Below are 25,681 nucleotides of genomic sequence, written 5' to 3'. Positions count from 1 at the left end.
CCAGTGCAGGGGTGTGCACAAGTTGCCTGGTTCAGGCATGTTCGGTTTTGGCACACACACACACACACACACACACACCTGGTTGGGGGGGGGTGTTCCACGTGTTTTTTTAATTTGGCCACGGGGGATGTGTGTCTCCAGAAGTCCCCACCACCACCACCACCACCACCACCACTGGCCTCCATTTATGTATAAATCGCCCGGTTTGATTGGTCTTTGGCCCGTTCTGGGCCTGCCCTCCGTTATGGTGGCCATTTTGGAGGCTGCCACGCATGCCCAACGGGCCTCTGTGTGGTGTGGGTGACCTTAACCCTAACTGGCAGTAAGTAAAATTTGATTTTTTTAAAGTTTTTTAAAAAATTTAACTCGTGAACCCCCAGGGGGATTGGCCCAATAGCGAACCGAACCGGGGGTGGGGGTGGTTTGGTTCAATATCAGACCATCAAACCAAGCAGGTTTGATGTTGAACCTGTTTGCACATCCCTAATCCAGTGTGGGAGTCCATTGCTCGCCAAGGATTCATGACCTGGAGAGAAGGGGAACAATGTGGGAGCCCAATCCGTTTGCCTGGGGCTGTCAGGAATCTGACAGATGCAGAGAGTTCTGGAAGAAGCAATGGAAGGAGGCCCAACCCCCTGGGAGCCGCCTCCCCGCTCCTCTGAGGACTCGCCTTTGCCCTTGTCCTCTAGGTCGGAGGGCTACCTCGATCCTCGGCCTTCAGCAGTGGAGACACCTCCCCGCTGGAGGTGCCTATGCCTGGGAGAAAGGCCCCCGCCCCCTGCTCGGAGGGCAGCCCGTGGCCAGAGCCCCAGTGCAGAGCCATCCCAGGTCTTCCCCGCCTGAAGCAACTTCCAGCTCTCCGAGTGGGTGCTTGGCCTGCCACCTGGGAGCTCTCCAGCCGCTGCCATGGATCTGCATCTGCCCCGCCCTGCTCCATCCCTCCGACACCCGCCCTGGAGTCACACCTGGAGCAGGGCAGCAGCTGAGCCATCCCTCGGCCCATCCTCAGGAAGTCAACTTGGGAGGGCTGGCGAGGGGGGCAGGGCTCAGGGTGGGTGAAACCTGCTCTGCAGAATCGGGCCCAAAGAGCAGCAAGAGCAAGCGGGGGGGGGAGGGTTGTGGGACAAGAGCAGGGGAGGAGCCGAGGGGGCGGGCATGAGACAGAGGAGCCGAGAGCCGAGACCTCCTCCAGCCCCTCCACGGCACACAGAGGCTGCATGGGGGGCTCACTCACACTGGGGGGCAGAGGAGGACCCACTTCCGGGGAGGCGTTTCTAATCAGGACGTTGCCAAAGTCCCTGGGGGGGATTTGGGGGGTGGAGAGAAGCAGTGCAGAGGGACTCACCAATGGGGGAGAGTTCAGCCACGCTCCCGATGTAGGGCCCCCCCAGGAACCGGGGCTCGTTGTCGTTGATGTCCTGTACCTTGATGATGAACTCCGACTCGGGTTCCAGCAGCCGGTCGGTCTGGCGGTCCCGCGCCTGAGCCCGCAGCGTGTAGAAGGTTTTCTGCTCACGGTCCAGGCGTTCAGTGGCGTGAATGTCGCCCGTCAGCTCATCAATCAGGAAGATGGTGCCAGCGCCTTCCCCAGAGATGGTGTACTTGATGGAACCGTCAGCCTGATCCGAGTCCGAATGGATCTGGAGGGGACAGACGCCAGAGCGGGTTGGGCTGCCATCCGGAGGCAGATGGGCAGCACTGGCCCTGGGGGGCGCCATCGGAAGAGCAGCTGCCCCCCCCACCACCACCACCACCGCAAAGGCACCCTCACTTTCTCTAGCTTCCTGGGGAATCTCGGGGGGAGGGGGGGCAAGTGAGAAATCTTTTCCTCTCCCTCCCTCACAACACTAGAACCAGAAAGCCATCCTATGAAACGGATGGCCAGGACATTTAGGACACACAGAAGGAAAGACTTTTTCACACAGCGCATAATTCATCTCTGGAATTCTCTGCCACAGGATGTGGTGACGGCCACTAGCTTGGATGGCTTTAAGAGGGGCTTAGTCAAATTCAGGGAGGCAAGGTCTATCCATGGCTGGTGCTATAGGCCACCTCCAGCCTCAGAGGCAAGAGGCCTCCAAATAGCAGTTGCAGGAGAGAGGAGGGCCTGCCCCTCTCAGCTCTTGCCCTCTGTGGGCTCCCTGGCATCGAGATGGGCCTCCTTGGGCCTGACCCAGCAGGGCTGGTCTTCTAAGGCGCCTGAGGCACAGCGGCCCAAGGAGCTGGGGCCCCTTCGGCCATGTCCTGTCCCCACATGCATTGCCATGAGGAAGGTGGGACCAGCCCTCTGCCTAGCGGCCATGAAGGTGCCCAACTTGGGCACACAACCTAACCCTAACCCAGCTTGGGCACACAAGCCAGTCTCTGGATTGCTGAGGCATCACCACACACAGCATGTGAGGGATGTGGAACTGTACATTATGGTTGTTTTCAACCCCACCAATGTCCATGGCACTTCACAAAATACTAGAGGACAGACCCCCGCCCCAAGGGGCTTACAGTCTGGAAACTCACATGAGAGAGACAACACAGGAAGGAGGGGGGACGAGCACCCAGCAAAGGCTGGGGAGTTGCCTCACAGGCAGTTGAGGAGGGGTCTGCAGGAAGAAAACCTGCAGGCATCCCAGGGCAAGAGGGCAGCGGCAGGAGGCCTTGGGGTGGCCCCAGGAAGCCACAGGCAGGGAGGGGCTGGGGCACGAGAGCGGAGGAAGGACCCCTAGCGGGGTGGCGGGGTGCTGAAGGCCAGGCCAAGGAGGAAGCCCACAGAGGGTGCCACAAGACTGACTTGGAGTGAGAGCGGTTGGACCACACGGGGCAGCCAAAGGCCAGGGAGGGGGAGGCTGTGGCAGGCATCCGGCCAAGAGGCACGCAGGGCACAGACCAGCAGGGGTTTGCTGAAGGGTTAGGAAGGGCCAGATTCTGGCCATGCTCTCAAGGAAGAAGGTGTGAGATGATTTCCTGACAAGAACAAATATGGAACAGCTCCTGCTTCTTGGAACTCGAAGAGTTTCCTTTCTCTGGCATGTGAAACCTCCTTTCACCACACCCTGAGGCCAATTTGAGCAGGCACAGCATGGGCTGGATAGAGCCCTGAGACCCACCAGCAGGCCAAGCCCAGCGCCCTGCTGCTTCCAAGAGCGGCCTACGAGATGCCTCTGAGGAGCCACCCAGCCAGGAGATGAAGGCAGGCCCCCCTCTTCTGCGGCTCCTCCCCTGCAACTGTTATTTCCTGGAGGCAGCAATACCAGCAGCCACGAATTCGTCCAAGCCCCAGAAACGAGGCCTAAAGCTCTTCTTTTTGTAAATAAGACTTTGAATTGTAAATTGCTTTGCTATTCAGTGTATTCAGAAAGCTGTGCAGGGGTCAAAAGTGCTTGGCTTCTGTTCAGCACTTTCATTTTTGAGGGTGTTGAAATGTGCTGGTTTGATTTTATTGGTCATGGTTTGAAAAATGGAGGGAACGTGAGTTATGCTGTTTGCATATTTTGGAAAATATAGGACTGAAGTTTGTGTGCATATAGGAGGCTGCTTCAGCAGAGCTTTCAGTGTAGAAAAAGAAGTCAAAGGAGTGTTTTGTCAGTTCAGATTCAGAAGAAGTACCAGCTGGAGTCTGAGTTGTTGGCAAAGGAGTTCCCGAAGAAGAACCGAAGTCTTGCTGGCACCATCTGAGAGAGGATCAGAACGAGAGCTGAAAAGAGCAAACAAATCACTGGCAGAGAGTGGAGACTTCGGAGAGCTGAAAACACTCACCAGCAAAAAGACCCCTCCTGAGCTGAGCCTCAGAACTGCGAAGAGGTCCAGGGCCTGAGGTGGAACAGCGGGGAAGCCGGGGTGGCTGAAAAGCGCAAGTGTTTGCAAAGGACTCTAAGTCAGGCCCAGTGAGAGTCAGGCAGCTGGATGTGTTTGGCCCACATTTTGTTTATTCCTTATGCTCTTTTTGGTTGCTGGTTTTTTGTACTAAACTTTTAAAGCAACTCAAAATTTAGAATGCTTTAAAGAAGATTGGAAACCATTCTTGTTGTATCTATAGAACTATTTTCCTACTATGGATCTTACAGCAGGGTTTGAAATCTAGTAATAATTGCAGGTTGGGTAGATTAAAATCATGTTTGTAAGGTTTAAATTTATGTTTTGAATTATTATTATAGCAAGGGTAAATTTTATAGCTGATGATTCACGAAGAGGTGTGAGCGGGAAGCACATATTTGTTTATCTGTTAATTATAAGATTATTGTTAAAATTAATAAAAATTGAATTGGGGGAAAAAAACTTTTAAAGCAACGATTGGTTTAAAGCAAACTAGTTGCAAAGTGAAATTACTGGTTTTATCTTTAAGGAAAAATTGTAGCTTTTGTTTTCTCCACCTAATGGCCTGAGTAAAGGTAAAGCGTGCCGTCGAGTCGGTGTCGAGTTGACTCCTGGCGACCACAGAAACCTGTGGTTGTCTTGGGCAGAATTCAGGAGGGGTTTGCCATAGCACTCTGGTAAAATTCTTTTCTTGTTGTTGTTTGTAACAGAGATTTGAAAGGCTGTTGGAGTAGACTCAGCCAGAGCAAGCCAAAAGTCTACTTGTTGGCAGCAGTTAAACTAGAAGGTCACAGGGCTGGTTGGGACCAGTCTTCCTTCTAAGGCATGCACACATGTGCATGCTCACAAGTTTTTGGATGTCCACTCAGTAAATGTTACATCCCACTCAGGTGGAATCAGGAAGGCCCCACTCTGAATGCACACACACTGCCTTGAGCCTGCCACCCAGAACAAAACTCATCCCTCACACAGATGAAAAAAATGAGAGAGAACACTGGTTGAGACCAAGCTGTGACAAGTGGTAGCAGCAAGGGTGATCTGCCACACCCCTTTTAAAGCCATCCAGGCTAGTGGCTATCACCCCATCTTAATGCCACAGATTAATTATGTGTTGTGTGGGAAAAGTGCTTCCTTTTGTCATTCCTAAATTTCCCAGCCTTCAGTTTTAGGGGATGCTGGCTCTAGTGTTTTCAGAGGGGGACAAGAATTCCACTCTCTCCACACCAGGCATAATTTTAGAGACCTCTATCACGTCTCCTCTTCGTTGCCATCTTCCTCAGCGAAAAAGAAGGCCCTCAACATTGTCGCCTTGCCTCATAAGGCTGCTCTTGGGTTCTCCTGGCTGGGCAGATGTGAGGGCCTCCTCTTGGTCAATCGTGGCTTTCAAGACCCACCCACCCTCCCCGGTCATTTTGCCCTCCCCTGCCCCTTTTCCAGCGTGACAGTATTCTTTCTGAGATGAAGAGACCAGGACTCTATACAGGATGCCAGGTGAGAAGGGCCTTCTCCTCGGAGCAGTTTTCTTCTCAGTCTCTTTCCTAACGATGGAGAGCTGGAAATGTGGGCACGGTCAGATATACCCCTCGGGGGATGGAGCCGCTCTGGGAAGAGCATCTAGGAGGTCCCAAGTTCCAAGAGAGATTCCTGCCTGCTCCCTTGGAGAAGCCGCGGCCAGTCTGTGCAGACACTACTGAGCTAGATGGACCAGAGGTCTGACTCAGTCCGTGGCAGCTTCCTCGGTGCCTATGATCCCTAGCAGGGAATTTCCCTCTTTTGCAGCTGCCGCCGGCTACTTGTGAGTCATGCTGGCCTCCGAGTACCTTTCCCACTTGGTGGGGTAGGTGCTAGCTGAGCTGCTCTCACTGGGGATTGTTCTCTAGAGAGATCCGACCCGCTTGACTTCCTGCTGCTTGAAGTCAAACCTGTCTCTCTCCGACTTGCTCAGCATCGCTCTGCTTGCACACAGACTCATCACCTGAGAGCATGACGGCCACAACTGGGGCCCAGTTGTCCGCCCAGCAACTGTGCCCTGCTCCCAGTCCTGGGGCGCCAGAGGAAGCGCGGCGGCCTCTGCTTCCTGGCAGCAGCTCAGGGTGCTCCCCCCCCCATCCTGCAACAGCCACGTTGCCTACAAGCTGGCCATCTGTCAGGTGGAGCTGCATGTCTCTACCTGACAAATGGCCAGCTTGCAAGCAACAGGGCTCCAGGGCGGGGTGGGAGATGGAGGAGCTGCCCCCCCTGCCTCCTGCGGAGCCCCCCCTCCTGGAAGGGGAGGCCGAGCTGCCTCCCCCTGCACTCAGGATCAGGTCCAGGGCTGCCCTCCGCTCTGGCCGGTTCCATGAGCGGCGTTTTAGGTACCGCGAGTCAAAGGGCAGGATTCTGCATGTGCGGCAGGAGTCGTTTGAGCAGCCGCTGATGGAAACCCCACCTCAAGTTCAGGTGTCCCCTCTATTTCCTGGTGAAATAAGAGCCCCCGCATCTCTGACCATTTTTAAAAAGTCTTTAAAGATGCATCTGTTCACCCAGGCTTTTAACTGAGACTGTTTTGATTGTTTTTAATGTAGTTTTAGAATATTGTTTTAAATTTTTTAAAATTGTTGTGTTTTAAATTTCTTGTTTTTGTTTTTAACTAATTTTTAATGTGGTTTTTATCTCGTTGTAAACCACCCAGAGACATAAGTGTTGGGCGGTATAAAGATTTGTAAAACCAAAGAAAGAAAGAAAGAAAGAAAGAAAGAAAGAAAGAAAGAAAGAAAGAAAGAAAGAAAGAAAGAGAGTTTGGTTATATTCTACTTTTCAACAAGGAATTCTCAAAGCAGTTTGCGGAGCAAGGAGGAGGAGAGAACGGCTCCCTGTCTCCAGAAGGAAGCCCCAAGGAGGCCCCAGCAAGAGCCACAGGAGGAAGGCAATGCTGGCCTTGGAAAGAGACAGCCGTCTCCCTCCCCAAGGCAGTGCAGACGGCAAGATGCTGCCTTCTCCACAAGGGTTAGGGTTAGGGTTAAGACCAGCCCTGCCTGGGCTGCCTGCCGCTCCTTCCCAGAAAGGCAGGGGAGCCCCCCCCCACCGCCTGGCCCAGCAGCAGCAGGGGCCCCTTGGCCTCCCAGCCCCTCCTGCACAGCCACAGCGCATGGGCGGCGGGGGGGGGGAGTTTGTGGCAGGGGGGGCCGGCTGGTGCTTGCTCAGGCCAAGGCAGCTGGCCAGATCCTGAACGGGTGCCAAGAGGGCGCTCAGCCTTTCCCCACCCCTGGCAGGTCTGGCTCCTTGGCTTGCTGTTCCCTCCTCCGGCCAGAGCTCGGGGGGCGGAGGGGTTTTGCTGTGTGTGCATATGCAGACTGACCCACCCCCCACCCCAGCGGCCATCTGCAGTGCCCCAGTGGAGAGAGCGAGCCAGCAGGCTGGAGGGCCGGGCCGGGCCCTGAAGCCTCCACCTCTCCCCCCATTTGCAAAGCGGGCAAGCCTGACCCCAGCCTCCCCCCGACCCCCTCAGCTCCCCAGGCAGCCTGTCATCCTGCCAAACTGGCCTGAGAAGCGGCTCTTCCCACTTCCGGGGCTGGCTTGCCCACGGCCACCCAAAAGCTCTGCAGCTGAAGCGGGATTTGAACTCAGGCCCGTGCCCAGCACTGAATAGGCCGGCTGGCGGAAGGGCTTGGGCAGGTCCCTCAGTGAAAGGGACTCACAGGCACACGTGGGCCAGTTTCCGGGCACCCACCAAGCAGGGGCTGCGGGGAGGGGCCTCCGCAGGTGGCACTGGAGAGGCCTGTCCAGGGTCCCAGAAGGAGCAGCCCCCCCCCCCGGTCACCCGGGCAGGAGGCGTGGCAGAAGCCCAGCTAGCCCAGCCACAGCTCCTTCCCTCGCTGCCCCCCCCCAAGAGGAGCGCTGGAGTCTGGTGGGAGCAGGCAGGTCTGGTCCCCTGAGCTAAGCAGGGTCCGCCCTGGTTGCATATGAAAGGGAGACCAGAAGGGTGAGCAGCACTGGCAGAGATTCCCCTCCGCAGGGGATGGAGCCGCCACTCTGGGAAGAGCAGAAGAAGGTCCCCGTTTCCCTCCCTGGCAGCAGCATCTCCAAGAGAGGGAGGGGGCTGAGAGAGACTCCTGCCTGCAGCCTGGGAGAAGCCGCTGCCGCCAGTCTGTGAAGGCAATACTGGGTTAGAGAGGCCAATGGTCTGACTCAGTATACGGCAGCTTCCTATGTCCCTCCAGCCACACGCCCGACCGCAAGGGGCCCTTTGCAGCTGGGGGCGGGGGGAGGGGAAGCAGTGGCTCCCCCCAGCCCCAGAGTGCTCCCTGGAGTCTGGGCCAGACGTCCGGAGATAATTTTATTGGTGGCATTAAACTGAGTTATGAGGTTTTTACAATCCAGCCACTTATGAGAAATCTATTAACAGGAACTGGGCAGGCAGAATTCAGCTTCGTGGCAAGTGGCACAGGCATTAATGGGGACCATCCCTAAGGGGACCGGCCCCCGGAAAGGCTGCATCAGACGCCTTCGTCCCCTCCCCGCAATTTTTGCTGAGAATCAGCAAAGTTGCCAAAAAAGGGAGCCGTCCATTAATCGGCTAATGAAATATGAAAATGTTTATGGGCCACTCCATCTTCCAAACTGCAGTCCCATAATCCACCTCCAGACACACGCCCGGCTCCAGCCGCTGCCGCCGCCGCCAGGATTTATGCCGGTGCTGCCACTTTTTATGAGGCCCTCATTATATTTGTCTTGTTAGGTACAGTTTATGTTTCTATTTACCTGGCTGGGGAGGAGAAGCCTGACGGAGGCCAAGCCCTGGGCGTGCATCCCCAGGAGCGCCCCCCCGCCGCCCCCCCCGCCCAGCAAGGAAGACGCGCCCCCAGCCGCAAGGAGCAGGCAAGACCAGCCCTCTTGGGGCACCCCCGGGAGCGGCCACGCAGGGCCCCCCCCCACCTGCTGGGCTCAGCAGACCTGAGAGCGCCTCCAGCCGGGCGGCCAAGAGCAGCAGCCGGAGCCCTCGCTGCCCCCCCTGTGCGGCGGCAGCTGCTTCCCGATGGCCGGCCTGCAGTGACAGCTGCACAGCTCAGCCTGGCCGAGACGCCTCCGCCCGCCCGCCCGCCCGCCCGCCCCCCCCCCCCCGAGCCCTCGCCTGGACGGTGCTGCCACATCAGGCGGCGCCCGGGACGGGGAGGAGGGGACTCCCTCGGGGCCAGTCAGCTCAGGGGGAGCTTGGGGGGGTGGGGGGGGCGGCTGAGAGAGGGCAGGCTGCTGGGGGGCTGCTCGCCACCAGGCGTGGGCCCAGATGCCCGGCCCTGGGCAGCTTCTCGGAACAGCCACTCCGAGGCAGGCAGGAGGTCCTGAGCCCGGCTCCAGAGAAGGGCCTCTGGGCCAGCAGGATTGGGAAACGAAGCACGGGGTGCAAGAAGGGGGCGGACAGTTATAGGCCACTTCTCAACCAAAGTGCCCCAAGAGTTATAAATAAATAAGACGGCCAGAGGCACTCTCACCCCTGGACTTCGGGGCCAAAGTCCAGGGCCGCCTCCATAGCCCCTGGGGGGCCCCCAATCCTCTCCAGTCTGCCCCGGGTGGTGTGGTCGCCCAGCAGAGCACGAGGATGCTTAATTTGCACAGGGAGCGGGGTGGGGCTCCAAAGTCCTTGAGGTCCAGGCTCCAAAATGGCCCAGGTGCACCTCTCAAGATGGCTCCCTGTCCCCAAAGGGCTCACCATCTAAAAGAGAAATGGAAGATGGACTCCAGCAGCAGCCACTGGAGGGATGCTGTCCTGGGGACGGAGAGGGCCAGTTATTCCCCCCCTTGCTGAACTAAAGAGAATCACCACCAGGGGAGACTGACTGACTCTCTCTCTCAGGCTGGGCTCCAGGCCCTTCGGCCACGGCAGGGCTTTGCTCCCTCCCCACCAGCAACCTGACCCTGGGCTTTGCCACAGCCACGTTCCCTGCTCCTGCTGCAGATGCCTTTCCCCCTCCCATTTCAGTCTGAAGTGCACATGGTGCAGCCCAGAGGCCACTAGTGGCTTGTCCTAAGGAGGCACCAAAGATTGCTTCTCTCTCTCCCACCCCACCTGAGAACCACGCTGCCTGCAGGCAGGCCATTCACCAGGTAGAGCTGTGCAGGGACCCATGCAGCTCTACCTGACGAATAGCCAGCCTGCAAGCAATGCAGCTCTCAGGCAAGGCAGGAGAGAGAAGAGCAGCCCAAGCTGTCTCCTTAGGCGGCCCCCGCCCTCCCCCCCCGACTACTTTGGATGAGCTGTTCTTGCCGTCGATCTCTCTCGGGTGGGAGATGGACAAGCATCTGTGTCTGCACGGGGGGGGGGGGGGGAGCGGGATTCTGGGAATCTGACTTCTCATTTAGAAAGCTTGTAAAGAGGGATTTGGGAACAGGTGAGTGGGATTAACTAAAGCTGCCCTAAAGAGGGTGACCTGTGCCGCTCCATCTGGCTGCCCCCCCAGATGGGGCCCATGGGGGCACTCCAGGTCAGAAGAGCCCTGCGGGATCAGGCCCATGGCCCAGCTGGGAGAGGAGAGCTGGTCTGGTGGTGGCCAGCAGGACTGGCCCCCTTAGCTAAGCAGGGTCTGCCCTGGCTGCATATGAAAGGGAGACTAGAAGTGTGAGCAGCACTGGAAGACATCCCCCCCCCCGGGGATGGAGCCGCCGCTCTGGGAAGAGCAGAAGAAGGTTCCCAGTCCCCTCCCTGGCAGCATCTCTGAGACAGGGCTGAGAGAGATTCCTGCCTCTGCAACCTGGGAGAAGCCGCTGCCAGTCTGGGTAGACAATCCTGAGCTAGATGGACCAAGGGTCCGACTCAGTCTATGGCAGCTTCCTATGTATCTATCTAGTCCAGCATCCTCTTGCACACAGTGGCCCACCAGATGCTTCTGGGGAGCCCACAGGCGAAGGGGGAGGGCCTGCCCTCTCTCCTGTTGCTGCTCCCTTGCCACTGGTATTCAGAGGCATCTTGCCTCGGAGCCTGGAGGTAGCCTCTAGCTTTCCAGACCAGTAGCCATTCGAAAGACTGCTGGTGGCCATCACCACATTACATGGCAGAGAATTCCCTAGATTAATACATGCTGTGTGAAAAGTATGACCCTAAAGTTCCTAGCCATGGGATGACCCCTGGTTCTCGGGTTGTGAGGCGGGGAGGGGGATTCTCTCTGTCCTCTCTCTCTACTCCCGGCATCGTTTTCTATACCTCTGTCATGACACACACACACCCCATAGGCGCCTCTTTTCCAAACTAAAAAGCCCCAGTTGCTGTAGCCTTGCCTTAGTTTTCTTTTCAGTCCCTTTCTGGAGGAGCCCTAGCATGGAGCTTGCCTTTTTCACAACTGCCACGCACCGAGTCGACACTTTCAAGGAGCTGCCCAGGTCAAGGACCCCCAGATCTCCCTCCTGGTCAGCTGCGCACAGCTCCAGGCCCCGGATCCTCTGGGCTGCCCTCCTCTGCCCCTTCCCCAGTCCTGCAATGCCCTCCTGCAGACGCAGGGAGCAGCACTGCCCAGCACACAGGACTCCTCCGCCCGGAGCGGAATCTGCCCAGGGCCGCCCGTCTCCCAGGGCAGGGCCTGGGCGCGGAAGAGCCCCCGCGGGGCCCAGGCAGGCAGGGGCCCTTTGCCGCCCTCGGCCAGGCTTGTGCCACATGCTTCGCTTCCCGCCGGAAGCCCCAGAACGGCCCTCAGGCCCAGCAAGGAGCGCATGGCAGCCCACCCACCCCACTCCTCCTCTCCCTCAGGTGGGAAAGCGACCCCCATGCCAGATGGAAGCCCATGCCCTGAAGCCTGCCCCCCACCCCACCCCGCCCCACACACAACCATGAGAGAACCTGAGCTTGTTCTGACCAAGAGGAGACGCATCAGGCAACCTCAAGAAGGAAGGGGGGGGGGAGCTGGGGAAAGGACAAAAACCTTTCATCTCTTCCGTTTGTTAAAAAGGGAAATTGCTTCCTTGCCCTAAAGGGCTAGAAATCTGGGGTTTTACGAGGCCATTAATTACCTGCTACTAATTAAATCAAAATTAAATGTGAGCAGAGGTGCATTTTCCTTATTAAACCGATTAAACAGAAAGCACAGATACACAAATAAAAAATGACTCTGGGATGGAAGAAGAAAGGAAATCAAATAAAAATGTGCCCTTAATGAAGGCGCTTTTGCTGTGTGCTCCAACTCATAAAGCCCAAGTTCATCAATTTCCTTTAAATATTAGCAACTTAATTAAATCTGTTTTTCCCCTTTAATCCCCTCCTCTATCTAAAATAGATCTGTCCACAGGCACAAGTTTGTAACTCATGCTGACCCCATAATTCTATTTTAAAAAACCACGGAAATCCACATCAAACTGACAGGGGCCTCTGGGGAAATTACACTTCCAAAAAAGGATTAGCTCGAGTACCCAGATTTCATGAAAATGTTCTTGGTCCTCCCTGGCATGCCTGCACATGGGCACAAGGGGCAGAGGAGGGAGAAGGCTTGGGCCCCTGCCCTGGGCTCAGCGCAAAACCCTGCAGGAAGAGCTGGCCAAGCCAAGGTGCTCACAGACAGGGGGCAGGCCAGGCCCACAAGCAGCCAGGGGCTGCCCTCCCAGACCCCTAAGAAGAAGGGCACCCAAAGAGAAGAAGTCTCTCTCCGGGGAAGGGGGGGCTTCAGGCCCAATGAGGCTCCCACTCCCCGTCATTTCAAGGCAACAGCCACCCCCATGCAGCTGCCCGGAGCCAAGATAGAGGAGGCCACAGAGGGACCACCCCACATCCCGTCTGCACTGACGGTAAGTATGATTCGTTCTGCCCTCGGTGCTCAACTGGCTGCCCTCACCATCGCCATCAGGCACACACAGAAACAGCTGGAAAAAACAGATCCAGGCTGCCACCCTCAGTGAGAGTAGCTCTCCCAGCGCAACTGAAAGGAACTGTGCCTTTGGACATGTGCAGAGGACCTTTCTGCAGATGGGGACCATTTTTAAAAACCAACATGATTTAAAGTCACAACATTCCTGAATCAATTCCTAAGATCGAAACAGAAGATGGCAGGAACAACAGAAGTGTCGAGCGGAGAGCGGGCCCTTGGGGGCCTTCAGGTCCAAGCCCCGGCTCAGCGCAGGAAACGGCCCCACATCCCCGACAGGCAGCCCTCTCAGCTCTGCTTGGGAACCGTCAGGGGAGGAGAGAGCGCCCATCCCTCCAACTATGGCAAAAAAGGAACAAACAAACAGGGTACGGGTTTCCCAGTCATGAACAAAAACGGATAATCATTTTGGCAGTCATTACTGTAATATCAAACTTAACTATACGGCAGCGTGGCATCTTTTATGAATGGCTGCAAAGTTATGTTGGGGGAAAGAAAAGAAGGTGGGAGAATGAGAAGGGAAGGGGGGATCCACCCACTCATCTACCTCCCACCCACCCCCTTCTATAATTGCCTAACAAGTATATATTGCATTTATCAACGTGGCATTCTCTGCTGAATGATGTGGTGCTGCCTACTAGTTTGGATGGCTTGAAGAGGGCTTTGGACCACTTCATGGAGGAGGAGAGGTCTCTCACGGGCTACTAATCGGAGAGCTACAGGCCACCTCCAGCCTCCGAGGCAGGATGCCTCTCGGAGTCCCAGTTGCAGGGGAGCAACAGCAGGAGGGAGGGCAGGCCCCTCTCACTTCTTCCCTTTGGCTTCCAGCGGCATCTGATGGGCCACTGTGTGAAACAGGAGGCTGGACTAGATGGACCCCCTTGGGCCTGATCCAGCAGCAAGGCCGTTCTTATGTTCTTATGTATCTCACATGAGAGATCTAAGTGATCCTAAAGGCTGGCAGCAATCGATCCCGGTTATTCACAACTGTGTTGGAAGGAATGTAACAAAGATCTTACTTCCACATGCGGTGGTCATGCCCCAAAGTTTTCCAATTTTTGCTAGGAATACATCACCATACTACTGTGACCTTAAACACTATTCCACTGCTGAGCAGCTCTTCCCATTAAGAAATTCTTTCCAATGTCTGGCCTGAAGACAATACAAGGCCGGAAAGGGAACGTGCTACTGGGGACGTGCTATTGCCCTCCGGATCCAAAAGGCTGACAGTGACTGGGAGTTGCAGAAGGAAATCAGGGAGGCGTCAAGGAGAGGCAGGGCAGTAATAATGGGTGACTTCAATTACCCACACATAGACTAGGTAAATTCACAGTCAGGTATAGGAACATAGGAAACTGCCATCTACTGAGTCAGACCATTGGTCTATCTAGCTCAGTGTTGTCTTCACAGACTGGCAGTGGCTTCTCCAAGGTTGCAGGCAGGAATCTCTCTCAGCCAAATCTCTGTAGATATATCATGTACAAACAACCACTTTGTATATAATTGTGCTTTGGCAACGTACTGTATGCTTTGGTAGTTTGCTGGTTCAATTAAAAAATCTTGTCCTATTAAAAAAAAAAATCTTGTCCTATCTTGGAGATGCTGCCAGAGAGGGAACTTGAAACCTTCTGCTCTTCCCAGAGCGGCTCCATCCCTTGAAGGGAAGATACTCCAGTGGTCACACAACAAGTCTTGTAGACTAAGAGGTCACATTTCTAGATACGCTGAATGACTGTGCCCTCAAACAATTGGTCACGGAATCAACCAGAGAGAAGGAGACCTTGGATTTAGTCCTTTGTGGGACTCAGAACCACCAAAGAAGTCTAACACAGAAACATTTAATTTCAGAAGAGGAAATTTCTCCCAAATGAAGAGTATGGTGAAAAGAAAACTGAAAGAGAAAATCTGGAGAGTCACTTTGCTCCAGAATACATGGAGTTTACTTAATACCAAATACTAGAAGCCCATTTAGACTGTATACCAAAAAGGAGGGAAAGGTACCACCAAGACCGGGAGGATGCCAGCATGGCTAACAGGTAAAGTCAAGGAAGCCATAAAGGAGAAGACGACTTCCTTCGGAAATTGGAAGGCCTGCCCAAATGAAGAGAAGAGAAAGGAACACAAACTCTGGCAAAAGAAATGCAAGGCGACAATAAGGGAGGGGGAAAGAGAGTGTGAGGAACATGTAGCTAAAAGCACCAAGGGGAATAACAACAGGTTGCTTACCTGTAACGCTGGTTCTTCTTCTAGTGGTCATCTGTCCTTTTACACCAATGGGCTATGCGCCAGCACAGAGACCTTATTGGAATGCAACAAGCTCAATTCTCCTGCTTTGGACGGGAACCCCGCCCCCAGCCGCAATATGCGGCTGCACCACTCCTCATCCCCTCAGTCACGGAGTCAAGCTTCAGTAGACCCCACGGAGAGGATGGGAGGGTGTGTAAAAGGACAGATGGCCACTAGAAGAACCAAAGTTACAGGTAAGCAACCTGTAGTTCTTTGACGTGGTCTCTGTCTTCTACACCAATGGGTGCATAACAAGCTAGCACTCAAGGAAGAGGGAAGAAAGTGAAGCAATATGTGATCTGCCAGAAGTATTTATTTCAGAAACAAGTACACCAGGTGCCTGTTCGGGGCCCTGAGGTCCAGTATAGGAAGCTGACCTCCATCCAGTTTCGGCACGACAAAGTACTGGGAAGAGAAATCGGGACTCCCCGAATTGGCGACTCACTCTATCTCATCTTTCGACAGGAGAGCAGAGACCTCCTGGTCCAATTCCGGAGTATACGGAGTAGTCACGACCCCAGTGGCGTCCCACAGAACTCAAGAGCACAGCACAAACATATGACCGTGAGGACCCACTGGTCCGAGGTCACCTTGTCCCAGCTCGCCAAAGATGGGGCCAGGCGAGTCCAAAAGTACCCCGAGTCATTGTTTCTTTGGAAAGGTGTTCAGGCGCTGTTTCTGAAAGGCCGTCTTAGTATTTTTATTATTATTATTATTATTATTATTATTATTATTATTATTATTATTATTACATTTATATCCCGCTCTTCCTCCAAGGAGCCCAGAGCGGTGTACTACATACTTGAGTTTGTCTTTCACAACAACCCTGTGAAGTAGGTTAGGCTGAGAGAGACGTGACTGGCCCAGAGTCACCCAGCTAGTTTTCATGGCTGAATGGGTATTTGAACTCAGAGGCCTGGCTTGTATCAGGACTGGAACTTGATGCCACGAAAGGAACACCCGGACAAAGATTGCTGTTGAGAAAGAGTCTTCTATTGTTGATAAGGAGACCACCTGGAAGGCTTCTGTAGTTTGGGGGTTGATGAAGAGTAAGACATGGACCTCACTGTGCTCCTTAGCTTCTGGACCTTTTGGACTGTATCGTCCGTCTGTTCCACAAAGAGGCTAGAACCCTCAAAGGGAAGGTCCTTGACCCTGCCCGGGCCTCATAGGTCAGTCCAGACAAACACAGCCAGACATGCCGCCAGAGAGCAACAGACATGGCCATCACTTTGGCCACACACTCCACCAAGTGTCTAGCTGAGTAGAGCTCCTGTTTCGCCACCTCTACTGCCTCGCGGAGGAACACCTTAGTCGGATCACATTTGTCCTGTGGCAGGAGATCCAAAAATGGGGCCACAGAAAGTGGTTATAGCGGGCATTGTAGGTCTGATAGTTGGCCACCCTTAAGTGGAGAGCCGAGGCCGAGTAAAGCCTCCTCCCAATGGAATCCAACTTTCTGCCCTCCTTGTCACCCGGTGCCGACTGGCTGTGACCCCTGGCCTTCTGCAGAGACGCTTCAACAACAATAGAATTAGGGGTGGGATGATTATTTAAGAAAGCCGCATCATCCTGCAGTTGCACCCTATAAAAGTTCTCCAAGTGCCTATTGGGTTGAGAAAGAGTCGCTGGCATTTTCCAACGCCCCTGCATGACCCCCAACAATGCCGAGTTCAGGGGTAAAGCAGTGCCTTGGCCTCCGCATCGATAAGGCTGAGCAAGGGATCCAATTCTCCTTTTTACTGCATACCGAGGCTCACGCCCAGGGCAGAAGCCATGTGGGCCACGTACATGGAGTATTGCTTATAATCCTCCGACGGAGAAACAGACTTAGAATATGATTGTATGTCCAGTGGGGATGACCTTGGGAAAACAGCCTCCGATCCTGGAGAACTAGGATTGCTCTCACAGTCCGATTCTGGAGGCGCCAAAGAATCCTGGGCCAAAGTCGTCGCAACCGTAGGGGAATCCAGCTTGCTTCCCATAATGTCCGATACCAAGATGGGAGGCTCCGACAGCAGCACCTGAGCAGGCAGCGATGCCTGTTGCAGAACCGGAGCTGCAGAGGGCAAATCGTACCGCTCAGGCCGATCTTGAGGGGAGAATTGCGGGGATTGAGAATGAGGTGTCCCCTCCAAGTGTGAGGGGGACTCACGCCAGTCCCAAACAGTTCAGTGTGTCCCATATTTGGGACCTTCCCAGTACCGAGGGCCATATCGAGGCCTAGCATAGTCTGAGTAGTCCCAACGATAGTCTACTTGGTAATGCCCACACGCCCCCAAGTCTTGGCGCCAAGCACCATTAGAGGAGGGCTCAACCTCATCCAAGGGGGAGTGGCGCCCTGGCATATGGTACCGATCCATATACCTTTGCTCACGATGGTCCCAGTCCCGATCCTGTCTGTGATCAGAGGAGCGATCTTCCGAGTCCCAACGGGAACTCTGATCCCTAGGAAGGAGACATTCCTGGTGCCGTCGAGGGGACAAATGATGCCGAGGCAGCCACGACGCGTCTTCAGTGAGCTTGTCCAGTGAATACGCCTCCTCCTCAGATGAAGCATAACCAGGCTCATCCATCGCCACTGACAGCTCTCTATTTGTGCGGGTATGATCAGGTGCCATGGCAAAAGAATTCCCGGCCAGTGGTGAACTAGACCAAACAGAAAACGATGACTCCGGTATTGGCGGGACCGACACCCTTGCTGGGCAGTCTAGGGGGGTATGGTCCTGTCCCGCATCCAACTTAGGCTTCTTGGCCAGCAGGGCCTCTAAGGTAGGAACCGACACAGCCTTCTTTTTCTTTGGAATAGGAGGGAGGTGCTGACCTGCCAGTACACTATGAGGCAACTTCGGCTTTTTCTTCTTTTTCTTCGGTATTGACACCGAAAAAGCAGGAGAAGGGTCCAGCACCGTGGGCATAGGGTGCTGAGGTAAGTCCTCAGAGTGCACCGAATTGCTCGAAACCATCAAGGGGTTGATGACGGGAGATGCCGAAACCGGTACCGAGACCAGGATTTCAGCTTCCACGGGAGCAGATTCCGAACACTCCAAATATGTCGAAGAAGCCATCTTAACGGACCGGTTCAATGATCAGGCCTCCGGCAAACGTAGAGCCAAGTCCCACAGGGCTGCGCGTAGGCGAGAAGCCCTAGTCTTGCGGCCTCTGCTTCGCAAACCTCTGGCAATGAAGACAGGTCTCGACAATGTGGGATTCCTCCAGGCAAAGAAGACACCAGGTATGAGTATCGGGGGGAGGGATGCTACTTCCACAACAAAGACATTTCTTGAAGTTCATCGTGCCTGGCACAAATGCAGAAGGCTGGCCGGCCGGCCACCATGCTCTGCCCCAGCCGGAATCGGAGCGCCAAAGAATGGGGGAAACCCTGTTTAAAAAAAAAAAGACCAAGAAAAAAAGCGACTACGCGAAAAATAAGAAAGAACGAAAGAAAAGCAGGAAGAAAACAACAAGAGGCTAGAGGAGATTCCTACTCCTTGCCGAGTTGCAGATTCCACGACATCTCCTGAAGCGCGGACGACGAAGACTGAAGGGACGAGGAGTGGCGCAGCCGCCTACAGTGGCTGGGGGAGGGCTTCCCGCCCCAAGCAGGAGAATGGAGCTTGTGAGGTTCCGACGAGGGCACTGTGCAGGCGCAGAGCCCATTGGTGTGGAAGACAGAGACCACGTCGAAGAACAAAAATTCTTCAAATACATCAGAAGCAGGAAACCTGCCAGGGAGGTGGTTGGACCCCATTGGAAGAAGGGGATGCCCTTAGCGAAGTTGCCTATCCAAACGGGAGAGGGGCAAAGGGGATGGGAGTTTACAGTTGGGGATCGTTGCCAGCTATGCTGGTTGGCGATGACCTGGTCTCACACGTGCTGTGGGACAGCTTGCATCCAGGGGAGAAAGATCCCGAACAGGAGGGGCTAGAGTGTTGACTGCAAGCCACCTACAGTTGCCAGTCCAAAACCCCTTCAGAGCCCACCCTGGACTCAGGTACAGCAGAGAAGGGTAAGAAAAATCTCTGGAACAGAAAGACAGCCTGGGCTGCTGACACGGTTGCCCCCAAGCGCCCTCTCTGGCTTGGTAGAGCCCGTTCTGCTCCCTGGTTTTCCCCGGAGCTTAGGGCGATGAAACAACTCAGGTGACGGCTGGAACAACGCTGGAGGGAGAGTCATGACGAATCTGACTGAACACGGGCTAGAGCCCATTTTAGGGACTACTCCGTGGCGGTGGCAGTGGCGAAGAAATGCTTTTTCTCCGCCTCCATTGCATCTGCTCAGTGCAGACCAGCGGAGCTGTTTCCTGTAGCAAAGACATTGCTGCACACATCCCCCCAGGTAACGGGGGAGGAATCAGCTGCCAAGGAGGGGGCAGGTAGATGGTTGGAGATGATTATCAATGCCTCATTAAGGGAGGCCAAGATGCCATCGTGCCTCAAGGAGGCGATGGTGAGACCATAATTAAATTGGTCCCTTGATTCCTCCAACCTGAACAACTATAAACTGGTGTCTAACCTGCCCATTTTGGGCAAGGTGATAGAGCGTGTAGTGGCATCCCAACTGCAGAGTCTTGGATGATATGGATTATCTGGAGCCTTCTCAGTCTGGCTTCTGCCCCAAATATGGGACTGAAACTGCCTAGTGGACAACCTACACCGGGAACTAGATAGGGGGAGTGCGTCCCTGTTGGTTCTGCTGGACCTTTCGATGGCATTCAATACCATTGAGCATGGTATCCTTCTGGGCCGCCTCTTGAATATGGGAATTGGAGGTACTGTATTGCAGTGGTTCCGGTTCTTTCTTGGGGGGAGGGTCCAGAAGGTGGTGCTGGGGGACTACTGCTCGGCCCCGTGGGGTCCTGCAGGGTTCAGTTTTGTCCCCCATGCTGTTTCACATCTACATGAAACCGCTGGGAGAGGTCATCTGGGGACTTGGACCGAGTTGTCAGCAATATGCAGATGACACTCCGCTCTATCTCTCTTTGTCACCTGATTCTAGGGAGGCAGTAGATATCCTGAATCAGGGGTTGTTGTTGTTGTTATTACATTTATATCCCACTCTTCCTCCAAGGAGCCCAGAGCGGTGTACTACATACTTAAGTTTCTCTTTCACAACAACCCTGTGAAGTAGGTTAGGCTGAGAGAGAAGTGACTGGCCCAGAGTCACCCAGCTAGTTTCATGGCTGAATGGGGATTTGAACTCGGGTCTCCCTGGTCCTAGTCCAGCACTCTAACCACTACACCATGCTGGTTCTCTTGGTTGGACGCCGTGATGGGTTGGATGTAGGCCAATAAACTGAGACTGAGTCCGGACAAGACGGAGGTAATGTTGGTCAGTCAGAGAGCCACTTGGGATGAGGAGATTCTACCATTTCTGGATGGGGTTGAACTCCCCTTGAAGGAGCAAGTACGCAGCTTGGGGGTATCGCTGGACCCAGCTCCGCTTTTGGAAGCACAGGTGGAGGTGGTGGCCAGGAGTGCCTTTGCATGGCTTCGGCTAGTGTGCCAGCTGCGTCTCTTTCTCAAGAAGGCAGATCTGGCCACAGTTACCCATGCCTTAGCCACATCATGGCTGGATTACTGTAATGTGTTCTACGTGGGGCTGCCCTTGAAGAATATCCGGAAACTGCAGCTAGTGCAAAATGCGGCAGCTAGGATTTTATCTGGAGTTGCCCGCTGGGATCACATCACACCCATTTTGGAAGAGCTGCATTGGCTGCCAATTTGTTTCCAGGTCCATTTCAAGGTGCTGGTTTTGACCTTTAAAGCCCTTAACGGTTTGGGCTCTGGATACCTGCAGGACTGCCACAGGTTTCTGCCCACTTGACACCGTCATCTGGGGGGGGCTCTGCTCCAGGTGCCCACAATGAGGGAAGCTCGGCTGTCGTGCATGCGGGGCAGGGCCTGCTCAGTTGTTGCCCCCAGACTCTAGAATGCTCTCCCGGTGGGTATCCGCTCCTCAGTCTCCATCACAGTTTTTAGAAAGCTTTTGCAATCTTGGCTTTTTACCCAGGCTTTTAGATGACTTTCTTATTGCTGCTGCTTTGTATCATTTATGCTTATATTGTACTTGTTCTTTAATCTTTTAATGAGATCTGTATTTTTATATTCTAGCTGATATTTTAATTGTGTAATTTTTGTAGTCTTGTTTTAACTTCTGTGTGAATCGCCTTGAGGTTGTTTGAATGAAAGTCGGTATAGAACTCTAACAATAAATACATAAAATAAAAAAATAAGACTCCCAGAACTGCACTCGCACTCCTTCCTCCAGCGGGGTTCCCCACTAAAGAGTCTGAGGGCGAGGAGGCAAGAGAAGGTGACCTCTCAGAAGCCACCCTAGCAGGCACTCCTCAGCCTAATCGGGGTCCGGAAGCTGAAGCCTTTCAGAAGGCACAAGAAAAAGACCAGAGCCTCGATAAGATCAGAGAGATGGTAAAAGGGGGCCGGCTAGCCCTGGCAGACACCAGAAACCCAGGTACCTTAAGAAGGATGGACTGCTGTACTGGGAATTCCTTCCAAAAAGGCAGCCGATTGGGTACGAGCCCCCCAAACAACTTATAGTACCCACAGAATCCCATATGAAGTTGCTAAGCTTAGCTCATCATCACCCCACTGGGCACATGGAGGTGGGTTGGACCAAAGTGAGACTGAGACAAAACTTTTATGCGGGGGGGGGGGCCTATGGCCAAGATGTGTCCAACTATGCGACATCCTGTGCTATCTGTCAGCGGGTGAGTACCATCCCAAACAAGGTCAAAGCCCCATTACAGCCCCTTCCTGTAACAGAGCCGCCCTTCCAGAGAGTGGCAGTGGACATTATGGGACACATTTGGCCTAAGACCCGCCGTGCAAGCAATGTAGCCTACACTGGTTGATCATGCCACCAAGTGGCCAGAGGCAGTTGCCCTGATGCCAAGAATGGAGCAGTGGGTGTCAGTCCCGTCTCACCACCAAATGGCTCCGGAGAAGCTGCCCCAGTATTTATGGGGCCAGAGGTTCAAACTGCACACACAGATCATGCTGCCCTTCAAGGACTGCAAGAAGCCCGGCACAAAAAGAAGAAAAAAGTTCATTGGAGCCTGGCCCCTCAGGAGTGTAACTCCGAACAGAATACATCAGGGGGGAAACTAACACTGCTCTACCGTGGGGACCTTTTGAGGACGAGCCCTAAGAGACAATTCAAATATGCCTGTTGTTAAAAGGCACTTAACTGATGTAGAACGTTTGGCTTGTTAAGGGTATATTTTGCATTGCCCTAAAGCGTTGTGGTGTTGAGGAACAGCTAGCCCTCGAGGTTGGGCTATTTACAGTTAAAACCATAGCATGATGTCCCTGTTCTAATCCTCCTAACTCGACGCGGGTCATGAAAGCGCTTCACTCCCTGAGTCTCGTTTTAAGCAGGCGGGTGTAGTGATGGGAAGACTTGGAGGGAGGGCTAGGCCTCACTTAGAGCAGCTGCCGCCTAGTAAGGAAAAAAGCCCGGGGAATTCAAGACAGAAGGACCAGTCGAGAGGACTGGGTGGGGACTACCCACTCAACCACCTACTGGAGAAGAGAAAGCTTTGCTCGGCTACTTAGTCTGTCCCAGGAGGGCCCTCTCGAAGGAAGCAGCAGGCTGAGAGCTGCTGGGGAAATGGGAAAGCCTGTAAATAGTAAGTTAGGACCAAGTCAGTTAGAGGCGTGAGGGAAGTTATTTTCTTCATGGATTGCTTGGAATCTGCGTTTCCAGGTTAATGAAAACTCCCTCTCTATTATAATCGGCTTTATGAAAAGACAATTCTTATTGCATACCTTTTTCTTTTAACCTGATGATAAACCTTTGTTGGTGAAGTGTGCTACTCTTCATTTTGGGTCTGCCTTAGTCACACACCTAGGTGGCCTAGGACTGCTCAGCCCCTTCTAGGGTGGATTTTGCCACTTTAACCTCCCCCAGTGATCTTATATGAAGAGAGGGGCTTGTCCCACATTAAAATAAAGTGGATGGTGGCAGCCTACTGTGAATCTCTTACTGACAATGGCCCAACTCCAGGGAACTCCCCCTGCCCCCCACCTCCAGTAGGGTCATGATGCATGTGCAGACTCTTGATTGACATCATGGGTAGAAAGCTGGACTCGAACCAGGGAGACGTGGGTTGAAATCCCTGCCCAGCTAGTCACAGCCTCAGCTTAACCCACTTCATAGGGTGGTGTGGATAGAATGGAGAGTGTGTGAGAGACAGAGAACCCCATCCGGAGCTCCTTAGGGGACGTGGAAGGGGAAAAGGGAATCCGTGAACGAAACACTGGGTGCCTGTTTCCCTCCATCTGCCCCCGCCCCTTTCCATTCCTTTTGGAGGGCTGCTCCAGCTGAAGGTGGGATCTGGGGCTGTTTCCCTGCTTTTCAGTGCCGGAGGGACTGTTGTCTTCAAAGATCTGAAGGGAGGAGGAGGAGGCCTTGTTCTCTATTGCCCAGTTTCGATGGGTGTAACGTGCAAGCAAACAGACTGAAGCTAGACATCAGGAGGAATTTCCTGGCTGTCAGATCTGTGGGAGGGTGGAACAGCCACCATGGAAGAAATGGCTGATCCTTCCATTTGGGTTCCAAAGGATATGAAGAGGGTGGATTCCCCCCCCCCCGGGAGTCTCTTTGGCCCTGAAGCTGCCCTTGTAGAGAACACTCTCTCTGGGTGCACCATCAAGGGGCCTCCACAGGGGCTTGGGGGGTGGGCAACTGGGGGAACAGAGAGCGGGCCCTCCCGGCCGTCGCCTGGCCCTTGCTGTGGGGCTGGCAGCTGCTGCGGCCAGTGATGTGGAAAGGGGCTGTAAAATGGGTTAGTCGGAGGTGCCTGGGTTCATTTGGGAAATGAGGCTGTTGCTAGGCTACCTCTGGAATCCGCCAAGGCTTGGCGCTTCCAGTCGCTCCCCGGGGAGCTGTGAATTAACTGGAGCTCCAGTGCACAGCAAGCGGCCGGCAGCAGTCCTGGGAGCAGAGGCCGGCCGGCTCCAAGCCTCTGGCTCCAGCCCTTCTCCTGCCCAGCTTCCAGAGCGGCCTTCCCTGGGAGGGCTCTGCCCATCTCCGGCAGCAGCTGTGGCCTCAGGGGCCGAGCCCTGGAAAGAGCCCCCGTCCTCGGCACCCAGGCTGCAGGCCCCGGTCCTCAGGGAAGGCTGCCCGGGTGGGCCATGGGTGGCTGCTCCAACGCCCACGGACAGCAGGGGCCCAGCCGGAACCCCACGCAGCTGAGGGCAGCCAAGCTCCAAGAGGACGAGGAGGGCAAGCCCCACAGGGAGGGAGGCCGGCAGCTCCGGCAGCGGGAGGTGCCACTTGGCTGCATCTCCCCTGGTGGCCGCCTCGCTGCACAAGCCCCACTTTGACCGGAGGTGAGCAGCTAGGGGGTTGGCGCCCGTGAGCCACCTGGAGAGAGGGTTGCCTGCCTGAGGGCTGGGGGGCCCAGAGAGGCCATCCCAGGGCCTCTGGGGCTTGGCGCAGACGCTTGTGCCACTCATGAAGGGCCCGGCCGCCTGGCTCCGTTGGGAAGCAGCAGTTTGCTCCTGGCCGGGGCCGCTCTGGGCCCAGGAGAGCGGGAGGATGGGGAGAAGAGGCCACGGGGCGGCCCCTTGGCCTGAGGGTGGGAGGCAGGCCCTGGGATGTCCCTGGCGAGGGGGCTTGGACTCCCGCGAGAGGCCCCAAGCGCTGCGCCTGAGAGCCACTAGGAGAAGTTCATCCTGACATCCCACCCCAGGGCTGGACATTGCCAGGAGACCGCTCTTGGCACTGAGAGCCCTTCCCAAGCACGTGGGGAAGCAGCCCACAGAGGCTCCTCAGAGAGGCATCCACATGGCTAGGCCTCCCCCTGCTCCCCCCCTTGAACCGACAAGGGCAGCGCATGCAGCGCTCGCCCCCTTTCCCATGGGGCAAAGCCTAGCTTCGTGATTCAGGAGCAGCCTAAAGAGAGTGCTTGGCCTGCCAGGTACCCAGGAAGCACTGCAATCTCTGGGGAAGGGGTGAGACACACACACACTCTCTCCCTCTCTCTCTCTCTGTCGCCCCACCAGGGCCCAGGGGGACACCAAGGGAGGGCCACCCAGCCAGCTGCCCTGGGCCTGACTTTGCTGGGGCACCAAAAGGTGCCCATGAGCTAACTGGGACACAGCACTGGGTATCGGGTGGTCTCCGGTGCTGGTGGGAACGGGCCAAGGCTCCACCACCCCCATGGCGGGAAGCCCCAAGGGAGGCCCAGGGCCCATCTCTTGTGCAGGCAACACCATGTTGCCCCTCCTCCTGGCCTCTCTCGGGATCCATCCGTGTCTGCCTCAGTTCCTTACAGCCATGCCGAGCTCCCCAGAAGCAGCCGCCTGCCTCTTGCTGGCCATTCCCCTGGCTTTTCACTGCACCTGACCACACTCAACACCAAGGTCCAGCGACATGAAGGACTCCCAGGGCAAGCCACAGACAGGGAAGGGGAGGCAACTCTGATCCAAGAAAGAGGGGGGAGAGAAAGAGGGAGGGAGGGAGAGGGAAAGAGAGAAAGAAAAACCGATAGAAAAAGAGAGAGAGAGAGAAAAGAGAGAGAGAGAGGGAGGGAGGGAGGGAGGGAGAAGGAAAGAGAAAGAGAGAGAGAAAAACCGATAGAAAAAGAGAGAGAGAGAAAGAGAGAAAGAAAGAGGGAAGGAGAGAGAGAACAAGAGAGAGAGAGAAGGAGAAAGAGGGAGGGAGGGAGGGAGGGAGGGAGGGAGAGGGAAAGAGCGGGGAGAGAAAGAGAAACAAAGAGAGAGGGGTGGAGGGAGAGAGAG

The 25,681-nt window shown here is 54.9% G+C and overlaps 1 protein-coding gene across 2 annotated transcripts in view; it reads right to left on the bottom strand.

The window, feature by feature from the left end:
• CDH22 (cadherin 22) overlaps positions 1–25,681 on the bottom strand; it is a 70,226-nt gene that overhangs the window by 41,993 nt on the left and 2,552 nt on the right. Inside the window, exon 2 of one of the 2 annotated variants that reach the window (XM_053247548.1) lies at positions 1,346–1,640. In XM_053247548.1, the coding sequence (XP_053103523.1) occupies positions 1,346–1,640 (295 nt within the window). Of the gene's footprint in view, positions 1–1,345; positions 1,641–25,681 lie in introns of those variants that run through there. The other variant, XM_053247549.1, reaches the window with a different exon arrangement.

Source organism: Hemicordylus capensis, chromosome 4 (genome assembly GCF_027244095.1).
Source record: "Hemicordylus capensis ecotype Gifberg chromosome 4, rHemCap1.1.pri, whole genome shotgun sequence".
Taxonomy (NCBI): Eukaryota; Metazoa; Chordata; class Lepidosauria; order Squamata; family Cordylidae; genus Hemicordylus; species Hemicordylus capensis.
This window is presented reverse-complemented; position numbering and strand designations above follow the sequence as displayed.